Raw genomic sequence first — 15,345 nt, forward strand, 5'->3', positions numbered from 1 at the left:
CATGACAAACAGCATGTGAAGATACCAGTAAGCCACGAGCCACATGGCAAGGTATAGATTAATAGAAATGGGTTAATTTAAGATGTAAGAATGGGATAGCTAGAACCCTGAGCCATTAGGCCAAACAGTTTAAATAATATAAGCATCTGTGTGTTTATTTTATAAGTGGGCTGTCAGACTGCCGGGGCTTGGCGGAACCCGGAGAGAAAACTCTCCAGCTATAACACAATCCAACAACCTTTGTAGAAGTCACTAGTTCTCATCACAGGTGCATCTATCAGCCAGGAAATGCTCCCAGGCAGACTGGAAGGGCCTGATCCATCAAAGGGCCTGAGACACACCTGAGGCTTCCCTGGAGAACAGCGGACAGCAGCAGCAGAGCCCCTTGGCCAGCCTGTGGACAGTCCACCCTGCAGGTAACAGACTGGCCTCCGTAGCTGCACCACTTTGCATGCCAGCTCCCTGCTGACCAGTTTAAGAAGGCTCGTACACCTCCGCTCCTCCGGCTGTGCCCTGATACTCACACCTGCCCAACATTACTTAATTGCCAGGTGAATTGTTCAGAATTCCTCAAAGTCATGGAGGCTGGCACTCCATTTCCCCTGCCAACAGACAGGTTCCATTTTAAACATCAGCATGTCACAAAAATGGCAACATTGGAAGGACTGCAGGTATTGAAGAAATGCAATCCAAGCCCAGGCAAAAAGGTTACACGGTCTGGAGGCCAGATGGCCTGGGTTCAAGCTCTGGTTCAGCAGCCTTCCCCTCAGGCAATGAGCCTAAATTCTCAGCTTATGCATCTGGAGCCCAGAATAAAACAGCACTGTCTACGCAGCTGCTGCCGAGTCCGTGAGTGGAGCATGGCAGGTGTTTAGAACTTCCCAGGAAAGCACAGCCTGAGTGTTCCAAAGGGGAGATGCGGGGTCAAACACCAGTGATGACTGAGGGAACTGAGTCACGAGAAACCGCCAACTGTGACTCAGAATATAGTCAGAGTGACACAAGCCCAAAGACTATCTCTCCGATGATGAATTTTAGAGAAAGCATTCCACCTAACCCCAGGACAGATGAGAACAGGACAAAGCAGGTCCTCAGAACCTCAGAGAAGCACTCCAACCTGTCCCAGACCTGGTGAGCCTCACACTGAAGAATAGAGGCATGGCAGGGCACCTCAGCAGGGTTTCCCCAAGCAGCTGCTTCAGAAACCCACAAATCAAGTTCCCTCAGGTTCTGAGTGAATAGAGGTCACTGTAGGCCACTGGGATAATTAATGTTAGTGAATCGGGCCCCAGTAGCCACACCAGGTTCAGAACCCATGAAGGATTGCTCTACCATGCCATTAAACGTCAGAGGCAGGAGAGGGACTCGTCAGTGCTCATAAAAACAATCGCATGACTTTTCAAAACTAATCAATTATTATCAAAATATGAAGGAGCCTGAAAAGAAGAAAATGAAACCTCCACCCTCTGAAACAGTGGGAATCTTTTTGTGTTTGTTTTGTTTTGTTTTCAGATAGGATCTTGTGTACAGCAAAACTTGACCTTGACCATGAACTTGAAATCCTCTTGCCTCAGCCTGCTGAGTTCTGCACCCACGGGTGTGTGCTTGCAGGTCTGAGTCACCAAACTCAGCATAATAAACACTTTAAAAGCAACAAAATAACCTTATCATTTATATTCTTAATGCCACTGTTACCTTAGTAACAGTGATGCCCAGAATCTAAAATTCTTATCAGCTCCTAGAGAAATCAATAACAAATCATTTCTAAATCTTTCTCTAAATAGCCTACCCTCAAAGTATTTTAAATTCTGGGGTACGGATTTGTTGCCCCCTTTCCATCAGCCCTTTTGCTTCCTGTCACATGGCCTAGAGGTAACTGTGGTAACTGTGTAAATGAAGTAATAAGGACCAGACAGAGGGCTCCTGGGCAAAAGTACCTGCTGCAGCAGCCTGAGACGTGAGTTTGATCCCTGGAACCGTCAGTGAAGAATCGACTCTTGAAAGTTATCCTCTGACCCCTACCAGTGTGCCATGGCATACAGTGAGTGTGAGTGTGAGTGTGTGTGTGTGTGTGTATATGTGTGTAAATAAATACACTAATTAAAAATTTAAAGAAGAAGTGCTAACCCTTTAAGGGAATGTTAAGTGCTAACATTTAGGGAACCCTGAAGCACCATGACACAAAGAAGCTGGGTCTGGTCTCTTCTCTAAGTCAGCGTGGTTGCCTGGGAGACCTGTAAAGCAGTGGTAGCCTGGTCCTGTTTGTCTCCATGGCAACACAAATGTAACTCAAACAGGAAGTCTAATTCTCCAACCAAGGAGCTGGTACACATCCAGAGAGTGAAAGCTGACCGGGGGGCAGGGGTCTTACGAGGAATATTTCATCAGATCACCCCTAGGGCCCCAGCCATGTTCTGTACCTTTAGATGTCTACAAAGTACTCAATCAACGTCAACTGCATTCACTGCATACTAGCTTCAAACACCTGACCCACCAGATGTGGTGGTGAACACCTGTAATCACAGTATTTGGGGGGCGGGGTCAGGAGGATCTGGAGTTCAAGGCTAAGCTGGGCTACATTATGAGTTCCTGGACAGTCCAAGAAATGTAGTGTGATCCTTTTGAATAAGAAGAAATGAGGGGGTGGGGTAGGGAACTGGTGCCTATTGTGTATATATGTGTTCAGGGGCATTTGTGTTTGGAGGCCAGAGGACAACCTCAGGTGTCCTCAGGAGACATCACCTCTTAAGACAGTGTCTCTAGTCTGGAACTTGCCAAGTTCGCTAGGCTGGTTGACTGAGCCTTTGGGAGTGTCCTGGTTCTGCATCCTCAGCACCTTCCATCAGGCCTGGCTTTCCCCCATGAGTTCTGCCATCAAAGTCCTCACACTTGCAAGCACTGACTGAGCCACTCTCCCGTCCCCAGATCTGTATTCCTGTGAAAGACGCCCATAGCTCGGACATCTCTCTGAGCACAGCAGTACAGGGTCCCTAACAGCCTTCTACTACAAAATCTAGATGAAGATGAGTTGTGATGCTTATGGTGATTTGTTCATAAATACTTAGGGCTTTTTGGTTTGTTTCCTGTTTGAGAAAAGATATCTCGGAATAGCCCAGAGCCGCATCTGAACTCACCATGTAACCTAGCTTAGACTCAAACTTGGAGTAACCCCTACTTCTTGAATGCTAAGATTACAGATGTAATTGAGCCCCCATACCCCTGCTCTGAAGTAACCTGTGAGCCAAACAGTCCCTGGCCCGAAACTGATACAGGAACATCTGATATCACAGATGGGGTTTCCACGTGTGCTTCTCCCACATCAGGAGCACACCCTGAAGGCCTGGGCTCCTTGTTTATAAGCCTTCATTATGTGTTTATATTAGAAGTCAAGGCTGAGGGTCTCAGCTCTGTCTACAGAACGCCACGGGAAGGGTCTTTGAGCACCATGTGCTTGTTTTTTCCACTTTCCTGGTGTGTGCCCAGACCCTAGAACCACACAAGGAAGTCAGAAGTGATGGCCACAGTGAGCCAGTGTGATGCGGACAGACAGGGAGGGGCGGGTACTTGCTTCCCAAAAGGCTGTCGTGAGGGCGAACTAAATAATTCTGAGAATGTTTTTTGAAAGATGGAGTGTGAGGTAGCTTGAAGTCACAAGGAGCTGCTTCTTCAGAAAACAAAAGAGAATGAGAGAAGGACATGTGTGGAAGGGAGGCAAGGCCACCCGGCCCACCCTCTGTGAGGCATTCCTCTGCTTTCCCGCCTTCTCCCTCAGCCCAGGTCCAGCTCACTCCTCTTCCATGGTGATGAATGTGCTGCTGCCAACCAGGAACCACAAAATAAAAGATGCATGTGTCTTCAATCTGGAAAAACCTCTGCCCCTCAAATGGACTTTCTGTTTAACTGTCCACATGGCCAGGGGAGCTAACACCACACATTGAGGCAACCTCAGCAAAGCTGGCCTTCCTTTTCCAGATTCTACTCAAGTCAAAGACTCCAAGTGTCACATCCTCCGGTCACCTGCCATTCTCCACTTTTGTTTCTATTCTGTCCCCTGAAAGACATACCACCGCTTCTGAGAGACACCCACCCACAAATACTAAAGTGCTCCCTCTTCATAAATTAGACAGTGTCCCCCCAGTTGTGAGAGGGGCCTCATTCTCAGTGGTTAGCCTGTTAACACAATGCAATGTTGCAGCCTGTCTCTGTTGTGGTTTGAGTGTGAACCGTCTCCCACAGGCTCATATGCTTCAACGCTCAGTCCCCAGGGGGTGGTGCTGTTTAGAAGATTGCAGAACCGTGGGAGGCGGAGCCTCACTGGAGGAAGTGGTTCGCTGTGGGAGGGCCTTCCTGTCTGCTGTGTGCTTCTGTGGACACAGGTGACCAGCAGCCTCTCTCTCCTGTTACCATGTCTTCTCCACTGTGGAGGGCTGTATCCCCTTGAACTGAGAGCCAGAAAAAACCTGTTCTGAGTCACTTCTATGACACATTCGTAAGGAGAAAAGTCAGGCACGTAACCTGTCACCCAGACTAAGCCACTGCTGACTTCTCTCCCCAGAACTCCGGTTTCCACGATCTGTTTGTCTAGTCAACAGTAAGCACTCGGTGGGTCCTTTATGAATGAGTCAGCCCTGTGCACACCTTAAGCAAAATCTCATTTAAGAGCTACAGTCTTTACTAGGCACTTAATAGGAGAAGGAATCAGAGATGGAAAGGACGGGTAAGGACCAGCTCTGCTCTCCCAGGACCACAATGCTGAAGGCAGCGCCTTGAGACCAACACAAACAACATGGACAAACAGACAGGATTGCTCCCAGAGACAAAACACTGCAGTGTGAAAACAGGAATTAGGGAGGGCTTCTGTGATAGAGACAATGTCCTGGGAAAGGTCATGAGGAAAAAGGGAAGTAAGTGTGTGTGGAAGTTGGACGACTCCACAGTCTGTAGTCATTACCTCCATTAACTGCCACCACCTGTTGTCAGGGATTTTTTAGCCCAATTTTATAAATAAGGAAGCTGGAGCTCAGAGAAACTAAATAATTTGGCCAAAATCACAGCTGGTAAACAATGATTTTCCTAACAGATCTCCACCATAAACAAATAGGAAAGAAATGATGCTTGTGGCCCAGGATTCAAGTCTGATAAGATTCCATAGACCTTGGGAATGGATCTCCTGGTGGGACAGGTACAAGGTCCTGGGTTTGATCCGCAGCACCACCAAACACACACACACACACACACACACACACACACACACACACACACACACACACACACCACATACTCAGAAAAAAATATCCAACAGGTTCTCCAAAACTGTGTGTGAGTTTTGTGTATGAGTGTTTTGCCTGTGACCACAGAAGCCAGCAGAGGGCATCAAACTGCCTGGATCTGGAGTTACAGATGGTTGTGAGCTACCACGTGGGTGCTGGGAACTGAACTCAGGCCCTCTGCAGGAACAGCCAGTGCTCTAACCACTGAGCCTTCTCTCTAGCCCCTTACCATGCACCTCAATCTCACCTAATCCTAATCAAGCAGAAGCTCCCATTGTCCCCATCTTACAGAGGAGGTGCTAGATGCTGAAATTGGGCAGGAGCATGGGACAGATTGGCAGACACTAGGGCAGGAAGAACCTTACAGGGCAGGCTTCCCCGGGCCATGCAGGCTAACACTGAGTCCCTGATAATGCTGAGTGGGTTCAGGGGCTGACTAATGACCTAGATCCCACGCACAGGAGAAACTCAAGCTTTCGCCATGCTGAAAGCACCAAGCCCATCCTGGATTAGCTTGTGTGAGGCATTCCTGGAAGAAACTACCAAGAACACAGGCCAGGAACAAGAGCTTATGCAAAGCAGGATGGGACACCAATTGGGTTTCTGAGTCATGAACATGGATTTAAGCCAGTACAGTTGTGGGCCCTCTCCCTAGCTCCAAAGGTTCTGGAACCGTCTTCCAGGACGATGCACAGCCACTGGGCAGCAGGCTTAATCCCAGCATTTACCCCACAAGCTGGTCTCATAAAACGGTGAGTGAGCAATTACGTTTGACTCCACCTTTCTTTTTGTGGACACCTTCAGAACAGCCCTGTGGTTAAGTTTTGTGTTTTTCACACAGTGTAAGCCCAGCTGTGGGCTGCCCACTGCCACCAACAGCAGTGGTTTTTAGATTTTTGTTTTCCCATGAGCACCCAGCTCCAAATGGAAGGACATGCAGGTAAAAATAGCATGGCCCTGGAGTCTGATATAAAGACCTTTTTTGTTTTGGGTTTTTGTTATCAATTTTCACTTTCTTGTAACCAAACAAGCCCAACTATCCACAGTGTGGTGTTGTTCGAATCTTAAATGGTCTTATAAAAAAAAAATACCACGAGCCAGATATTGGGATGAAAGCTGAAAGATCAGAGAAGCAGAGCAAGCCACAGCCACCCTCACCTCGCCAACTCCTCAGCCAATCCTGTTTCCATGAATCCTCAGACTGAAATCCTCTGAGTCCTCACCCCTGAGGGTCTCAGCTGAACTACCTTTTTCCCGTTTCCTCACACCTTATATACCTTTCTCTGTCCTGCTGTCACTTCCTGGGATTAAAGGCACGTGTGCTTCCCAGTACTGGGATTAAAGGTGTGTGCCACCACTGCCTGCCTCTGTTTCCAGTGTGGCCTTGAACTCACAGAGATCCTGATGGATCTCTGCCTCCAGAGTGAAAGGACTAAGGGTGTGTGCCACCACTGTCTGGCCTCTATGTCTAATCTAGTGATTGGCTGTGTCCTCTGATCCTCAGGCAAGCTTTATTAGGGTGCACAACACATCACCACAGTGTAGCCAAACTGTCACCACCCTTAGGTGATTCTTGCGTAGTGGGGTGGACAAGTGTCCTTAAACTAAAGGGTGTGTTTAGTTGATGTTCATGGAGACTCCTGAGACTTAGACTAAGCATGCCAAACGCCTTTTAGCTTGTTAATCTTCACAGCTGCGAACTGTAGAGGCTGAGGTGGTTACTACTCCATTTTACAGGGAGGAAACTGAGGTACCCAGAGGAGAGGGAAGCAGAGCTCAGAGCGAGAAGGGATCCTCTTATCAGCCAAACAGCTGTGAGCACCTTGTAGAAAGGGCACACAAGCCTTTGAAAGGCCACAGACAGAAATCCCCACCGTTTGTTAAAATTACACCCGTTTAGTTGAGACAAGCTTAAAGCCAGCACTTGGGACGCAAGTCCAGGTCGAGATGGTCTTACAGTAACTTCCAGGCCAGCCAAGGGCTGCACCGCGAGAAATCAATCCGGTCAGTCAATCAGTCGATCAAAACTAACTGCGGCCTGACTTTTGTGCCTGTTTTTACTTACTGTTTTTTTTTTTTTTTTCTCTCCTGCCTACCACCTGCCTTAAGTAACGGCGTTTTACGATTATCCTCTGTGAAGTAACGGCCACAGTCTCCCAGGGAAGACTCCTCCAAGTTTATCACTGAGAGCAAGAGAGGACAAATGAGACAAAACTCCCAACAAGACCGGCAAAACCGAAAAGGAGCAAGCTGAGGTTACAGCGCTAGCCTGGAGTCCCGGGGTTCGGTCCCTGGCGGGAAAGATAAGGGGACTGTTCCCCCACCCCCCACCCCAAGTCCACTGCTCGCTTTGCTACCGAGGCTGTGATGAGAATGAGAGGGTACCCCCTCTCCCCACGCTCCCCAGGAGGGACTTGGCCACTGGGACGCAACGAGGGCCTCCGGCAGCACCCTGGAACCCGCGGCTTCTTCCAGAGAGGAGCAAGCCCGAGCCGCTGGTTGCAGAGCACGAAGACGCGGGGCGCCGGGCGACTGTGCACACAGCTCACCCTCTGTAGGCGCCGCCGCCGGGACCCGACCCCACACCCGGGACTCAGTCCCCAAAGCGGTGCACCTGCTGGGGCTGCGGGGACCCACAGCCTGGACCCATTGCCACCAGATGAGAAAGACCCTGGCGTAGCCATGCAGGAACCCCCAGCATGGGGTCGGGGTCCTGACTCGCCATCGGGGACCCCCGGCGATGTCGAGGTCTCCGCAAGCTACTCACCCGGCACCTCAGCCCTGGCTGCCGCCATCGCGCGCCCCGCAGCCCCGCGACTCCCCACACGACCCGGGCGCACGCGGAGCGGGGCGCGGGCTCGGCCACCGCAGCCCCGGCAGCCCTTGCCAGCCCGGGGCGGGACCAGGCTCCCGCACAGGCGGAGCCTCAGCCGACAGCCCCGAGCCACCGAGCTGCAGCCGGCGCGCCCTGGGAGGCGGTGGGGCGCCCTGGGAGGACCGCGAAGACCCCTGCGTGGTGCGAGAAGCGCCTAGCTGCAGAGTTCGGGTGTGGGTGTCAACAGCCGTCTCAGGGACTCCTGTAACAGTTAGGCAGGCATGTCATCAAGGCTCCTCAGAGCTCTGGGCCTCCCTTCCTCCTACTGCGGTTCCTCCAGAACACACTGACTGGCTCCACTGGTCGCGAGGTGGGTTAGGGTTACAGTTTGCCTAGGTAAAGCAACAGCAGTGAGAACGCCAAGGTTTCGCAGGAGTCACCTGGATCTCCAAGGACTCAGTGGCAGACTCTTCTTGTTGGGTCCAGAAGGCAGAGGGTGTGGCCCTTCCTAGTTACCATAGTGTGCAAGTCGGTGCCCAAACTGTCGCTCCTGTCACACACAGACAACGCCTCATCAAAACTTCTCTCCAAGTTCCAAATGCCAACAGCCGTTTTTACCTCTGCCATCCGGCCACTCCCTTGGTGCTGCTGTAGCTGAGTGAACATCCATTCATTACTGTTTTCTCAGTGGGAGAGGCTCATGCAGGAACACCATCAAATAGGAGGAAATCTGTACTAAGTAAACATCTGACAAGATTAGTGTGTATATCACATAAGCAATCCAAAAGACAAAATGCCAAGAAATCAAAAAACCTAATTAAGGGGTTAGAGAAATGGCTCAGTGGTTAAGAGCACTTGCGGCTCTTGCAGAGGACTCAGGTTCGATTCCCAGCACCCACATGGAGTTTACAACCAGAACGCCAGGTTAGGGAGATCTGTCACACCCTCTTCCGACCGCCACAGCGTCCTGTAGTACACATAAATATCATGCAGACAAAACAAACACCTAAAGAATCTTTTTTAAAAAGCCCGATCAATAAATGGGCTCATGAACAGTCAGTTTTCAAAAGATGAGGCACAAATGTCCAAGAAACATGAAAAAGTGTTCAGAAATGCAAATTCAAACTATGCTGAGATTTCCAGCACCATTAGAACAACAAACATTAAGAAAACAAGTGAGGACTGACCCTCAGAAGGGTGTGGACAAAGGGGCCCCCAATATACTTCTGGTGGAACCTAACTAATCCAGCCAATATGGAACTCATCATAGAGATGCCTTAAAACTAAAATAGAGCATCTGAATGACCCAGCTACCGCCAAGTGAGCACATCACCGAGCCCCTGGAACATCCATGTTTACTGTAGCCTTTCTATAGCTAAGCTTTGCAACCAACCTGTGTCAGCAGATGAATGGGTAAATGAGGTACACACACATAGTGGAGCTCCATCCAACCCACAACAAGCAAAAGTATGTCGTTCTCAGGAAAGCAGATACAAGTGGAGATTATGGTACTGCATGAATGAAATCAGGCTTAGAAAAATATCGTGAATCTAGATTTCATGACGTGTATGTAGACAGTAAGACTGTCTACAGGACAAAGGGGACTGAGGCAGAGGTGGGACAGCAGTCAGGAGAAGGTGATCGGAGTGATCTGCGTACTTGGATAACAGTGTCCTAGGAACCCAGCGCTATGTGCAATGAATATTCTCCATTAAAAAAAGAGAGAGTATTTTGGCAAGGTCCTTTATAGATAACAGAGCTGAGATTGTAGGTCAGGTCTCCTCAAGAGTTCATCCCCTGCATGGCAGCCAGTGAGCTTGCCCATGAGTCACCACAGGCCTCACTTCCCTGAAATGATGATTCATTTCTCCCACAGCCTGAAAACAAAGGGAAGAATGCAGCCACTCCCCCAGGACCTCAGGAAGCTGTGGGCCCAGGCCAGGCCAGGTTCCTGGGGCGACTGTCCTGTGTCTAGTGTCCTCCGCCCCACTATAGGGTTTATATCCTATTCCTGTTTCTTTATGCCTGGAAGCTTTGCTTTCTTTCTAGACAAGGGGTTTGTTTTTTATTTCTTAAACATAATAGCTGGGCTACACACTTGGAATCCTAGCACTTGGGAAGTAGGGGTAGAAGATTGAGTGGTGGTCAAGGTTATCTTTGGGTCAAGTCCATTTGGAGGCCAGCTTGGGCTGGGACTGTCTCAAATAAGCCCCAGAAGGTGGGGGATGTGGGGAGGGCTGGGGATGTCGTTTAATCTTCAGAACCCCGAGAAACCATCATGGCGGTGCACATATGCAATCCCAGTGCCTGAGAGTTGAAAGCTGGATGATGGGGAGCTCAAGGTCACCCTCGGCCGTACAGTGAGTTCAAGGCTGGCCAGGGCCGCATGAGATCCAGTCTTAAAGATAGAAGGTACTTTCTCATTTGTAGCCAGTAGTAGCCCTTACTTTCTCCTTGGGAAATTTCTGAGTAGATTTGAAACCAAATTTACAGAATCCTGGCTAGTTCTTTCTCATCAACATCAGTTGGTCCCCAACTCAGAACCCAAAAAGGGCTGTATGTGTGCATGTGCACAGTGGTGTGTGTGTGTGTGTGTGTGTGTGTGTGTGAGAGAGAGAGAGAGAGAGAGAGAGAGAGAGAGAGAGAGAGAGAGAGAGAGAGGGAGGGAGGGAGGGAGGGAGGGAGGGAGGGAGGGAGGAAGGGAGGGAGGATGTGTACACCTGAAATAATACTTTTCCAGGTTTGGAGCTCTGAAAGCAGCCATGGTGTTCTGGTTCCCCCTAGAGCCGGAACCCTTGCTCACCCCAAGTGGGCAATCATTTTGTTTCACTGCTAAAGATCCTGTAAGATCAGCTTGCAAGGCACAGGCAGTATTCTTTTGCCCACCTGGGAAGAGCCGGCTTTACAACCATGAATGGGGCCTATCCCAACAACTGGGGTCCAACAGCAGCAGAGTTAATTAAACCTAAGATATTTTCCAAGTTCATAAAAACAACAAATATCCATTTTTGAGCTCTTTAAGAGGTTGAAGAGAAACAACCATACTAATAATACCTTAGATGGCCTTTTCCTTCTGCTTCCAGTGGTGGTCCAGGAAGGAGTCTCTGAGGAGACTCCTGGGCTTGTGCAAAGAGTTGAGAGGACAGTGTGGAGAGTTGGAAGCACTAGTCTTCAGTCTGTCTACACTGACAGACCCACTATGGGCTTCTGGGACAAAAAGATGGGCTTGGGTTTGACCTATGACAGGGAGGTATGGAAGAGAAGACCAATGTGGAATAATCCTCTTGTACACTGTAAAGATGTCACTCAAATTGGTATAATAGACAGCTGATTGGTCAGTAGCCAGAGGAAGTATAGGCGGGGTGACCAAACTAAGAATGATGGGATGAAGAAGGGCAGAGTCAGGAATCACCAGCCAGATGCCGAGGGAGCAGGAGATGAAGTGCCATGCAATGAAGGTACCACCCCGTGGCAGAGCATAAATATGGGGTAACTTACTATGTAAGAGCTAGTTAGTTCGAATCCTGTATTGCTTGCTAACCTAAACAACTTCAGCAAAACTTCAATGTTTTTTGGAGTTGTTTTTATTAAAAGTCAAAACATTTTTGAAACTGGTTGTCGTCGTTACAAAGGAGGGCTACCCAGCGCTCACCGTGTGCTGGGCTCTGTCGTGCTTTGGCCTTCACCTACTGCACACCACCTGTTCCTTTATATGGTTCTTCACACAATAACCAACAAGGAACATATCACAAACTCTGCAGAGTTTACCAGTGGCCTTTCTACAACTCAGTAGCCCCAAATCCAATGATGAGAGTCTGGTCTCAGCTCTGCCGTACAGGTGCTGGTCTGAGGGTGAGACACACTCCCAGTTCTTTCAAATAAGACCCAGCTGCTGAGTACTCTACTCCAGGATGCAGTGCTTCGTTAAAGATTGAAATTTCCTACAGCTAGGTTGTGGGTAGAGGAAGGAAAGATTACTTCTCCAAGCAAGAGAACAATAAAATCCCGAGAAAACTGTAGTCAAGTACAGATGGGACAAAAATGATACAATCTGGCTGGTGACATGGCCGAGTGGTTAAGAGCAACTCTGGCTCTTCCTGAGGACAGAAGTTAGGTTCTCAGCAGCCACCCTAGGCAGTTCATAACCACCTGCGAACTCCAGGAGGCCTGACGCCTTCTTCTGGTCTCTGAGGGCACTGCACTCTTACGTACAAACCTACACATACAGTTTTAAGTTTTTCTTTTAATAGAATGAGGAAATCATCAAGAAGGGCTCTGTGTGTGTGTGTGTGAGAGAGAGAGAGAGAGAGAGAGGGGAGAGAGAGAGAGAGAGAGAGAGAGAGAGAGAGAGAGAGAGAGAGAGAGAGAGGAGAGGGAGAGGAGAGAGGAGAGGGAGAGAGAGAGGAGAGAGGAGAGAGAGAGAGAGAGAGAGAGAGAGAGAGAGAGAGAGAGAGAGAGGAGAGGAGAGAGGGAGAGAGAGAGAGGAGAGAGAGAGAGAGAGAGAGAGAGAGAGGAGAGAGGAGAGGGAGAGAGAGGAGAGAGGAGAGAGGAGAGGGAGAGAGAGAGAGAGAGAGAGAGAGAGAGAGAGAGAGAGAGAGAGAGAGAGAGGAGAGAGAGGAGAGAGAGAGAGAGAGAGAGAGACTGAGCACAAAGCACACGTGTGTACCTCCTGAAGTAATACAGTAATACTCTTCCAGGGTTTGGACACTCTGAAAGCAGCCATGGTGTCCAGGTTCCCCCTAAGGTAGAACTGTACAGAAGGGTCAGTCTTGCTCAAGACAATACTTAACCAGCAAGACCAAGTACAGACAAAGCTAGGCCTGACAGCAGTCTCCCTTTCTGTTAGTTTCGCCCTAGGGAAAGGACTTAATAGCCATCTTTGACCACAGATGTTTCAATGAAAAGATTAGTGAACACCTTCCTACTAATTTAGACACAGCACCTGAGTCAACAGTTAGACTACCCACCCCTGACTGGGCTGACAACTCTGTATTTGTTTATAACCACTTTAGAGGGAATGAGCCTTGGAGAACAGCAGCTGGGAAGACAGGAGCACAAGAGGAAATATGAGACTCCCCAGAGCACAGGAACCTGGGATCTGAGCGCCCAGTACAGTGGTTCTCGGTGCCCCAGTCTCACAGGTGGGTCAGGATGGACAAGGAGCCGGCCTGCAACTCACTGACCATGATAGAAGTGCAGTGCTGTAGACTAAAGACCAGTATTGTTGTCGTCTCCTCCCATCTTCCTTCTCCTTCAGGACAGGGTCTGTGTAATCCAGGTCAGGCTTGCAGAGGACATGTTTTAAGATTCTTAGAAGAACCCTAATTTGGTTTCAGGTACCCATGGATGTGTACAGTAAGGCCTACCCTGGTACTAGAACATGAATTGTATCTAAGTCAACCACCAGGCCAGGTACCAGTTAATTAACAGATAGTTGTTATAATCACAGCCAGTAACACATGGGGGCACTGTCCAGCAAAGCATTCTTGTTTTTGTTTTTCGAGACAGGGTTTTTCTGTGTAGCTTTGCGCCTTTCCTGGATCTCACTCTGTAGACCAGGCTGGCCTCAAACTCACAAAGATCCACCAGCCTCTGCCTCCCAAGTGCTGGGGTTAAAGGTGTGCGCCACCACAGCCCGGCTCAGCAAAGCATTATTATCATTATGTCTAATTATGTGCATGTGTGGCTGCAGATGCCAGTCATCTGATCCCCTGGAGTTTATAAGTGACTGTGAGCCACCTGGCATGCGTACCGGGACCCAAATTCAGGTTCTCTGCGAAGGCAGTACTCACTCTTGACTGCTCAGCCATCTCTCAGCACCTCCAGGCTCTCTTAAAAACTTGGGCCTTCAAGCTGTATAAGGACTGACACTTAATTCTTTGAGTGTCTAGCTCTCTCTGACCAAGGACAAAGCAACATGACAAAAGTAATAAGATGGAAGGGGTTCATATAGTTTGTGGGTTTTTTTGTTTTGTTTTGTTTTGATGAACTGACTATCCTGGAGGAGAACTTGTGACCTTGTGTGATATGAGATCATTTCCTTACCGGTGAAACCACTTACCTGCCTTGTGGTCATTCCTGTTCCCAAGTACTAACTGTCATCTCACCCGCTTCCTCTGAGGTTTTAAAAGCATAGGGGGACAATCTGCCAACGGAGCATGCTCTGTGTGTGCTTTGGAAGCAAAAAGTACTGGCGCGGAGCTCTGGGTGTCTCGTGTCCTGGTGATTCCATTTCTTTACAGAATAGTTTTAAACAGTGCATCGTGTAAATCAAAGTGCGATTATAAATGGAAAGCTGTCTCACTAGACACTTTTGAGAGTTGGACTTAAGAGTTTACAAGTTTGTTCTCCCCAGCTCTGACCTCCAGTGTTCTCAGTCTCACATCACTGAAATGGTGCACGCTAGGTACTGTGGAGCACAGGGGGCTGGAGCGGTGCTGCCTAGGGCCCAGGGGGTTCTGCCTGGCTCTTTCTGGGCTCAGTGGCAATTCTGGAGTTGTGACTTCCATAGGAAGGGACACAGCGGGTAGTGGCTGAGTTGATTTTATCTCTGAACTCCGAGTATTTTCAGTGTACTGATGTACTCAGGTTCTGACTCACTGGAGAAGCTGCATTTAGATCTATGCCCCGTATGCCCTTAAAATGACAACTTACAAAGGTGTATGTTTCCAGCTATGGATCTGAACAATTTTAAACCCAGACTTGTGGAGGCCCACAGAGGCTTCCTAGTAAGACCTTCTTGAGTCTGAGCCTGAGCTTGCTTTACCCAGCAGGGCTGCATAATGGAATGCTTTTGCCACGGGAGTGGTTACCACGTGTTCTGAAGGGTCTACACTTGGCAATACGTTGTGCTTTGATCTTGAAAGTGGGGAGGTCTTTTGCCTCATGGCATTGAATAAAAAGCCCTTTGGAATAAACCTCGAGGAGACTGGGTATTGACCCAGGTCCCTCCCAAAGCTATCCTGTGTCTCTGTCTTTCTTATTGTCTCTTTCTATCATTTCCTCATTCCTCTCTCCTTCTCCTAAGGCCCCTTCGACAGGTTGGAGCTGGACTGCAGCAGACTCCCACACAGACTTGTTCAACTATTTTGATTGTTTAAATATAATATGATTCAAACTCCAAATACTTAAACCTTTTCATGATGCTCTTCAGGTACAATAGCTATTTGGTAATTTCATTCAGAAAATAGTATTTCTTAAGTTTTAGATAACACCAATCTGCAAACAACAAAACAAAAAAAGAAATACCAACAGCAGAAC

General features: G+C 48.8%; 1 protein-coding gene across 2 annotated transcripts in view; it reads right to left on the bottom strand.

The window, feature by feature from the left end:
• Positions 1 to 8,156, bottom strand: part of Arntl2 (aryl hydrocarbon receptor nuclear translocator like 2) — a 50,206-nt gene extending 42,050 nt beyond the window's left edge. For both annotated transcript variants that reach the window (XM_037203985.1, XM_028891668.2), the window contains exon 1: positions 8,038 to 8,156. In XM_037203985.1, the coding sequence (XP_037059880.1) occupies positions 8,038 to 8,065 (28 nt within the window). In that variant the 5' untranslated portion in view covers positions 8,066 to 8,156. The remainder of the gene's footprint in view (positions 1 to 8,037) is intronic.
• Between the last annotated feature and the right edge of the window lie 7,189 nt (positions 8,157 to 15,345).

Source organism: Peromyscus leucopus, chromosome 3 (assembly GCF_004664715.2).
Source record: "Peromyscus leucopus breed LL Stock chromosome 3, UCI_PerLeu_2.1, whole genome shotgun sequence".
Taxonomy (NCBI): Eukaryota; Metazoa; Chordata; class Mammalia; order Rodentia; family Cricetidae; genus Peromyscus; species Peromyscus leucopus.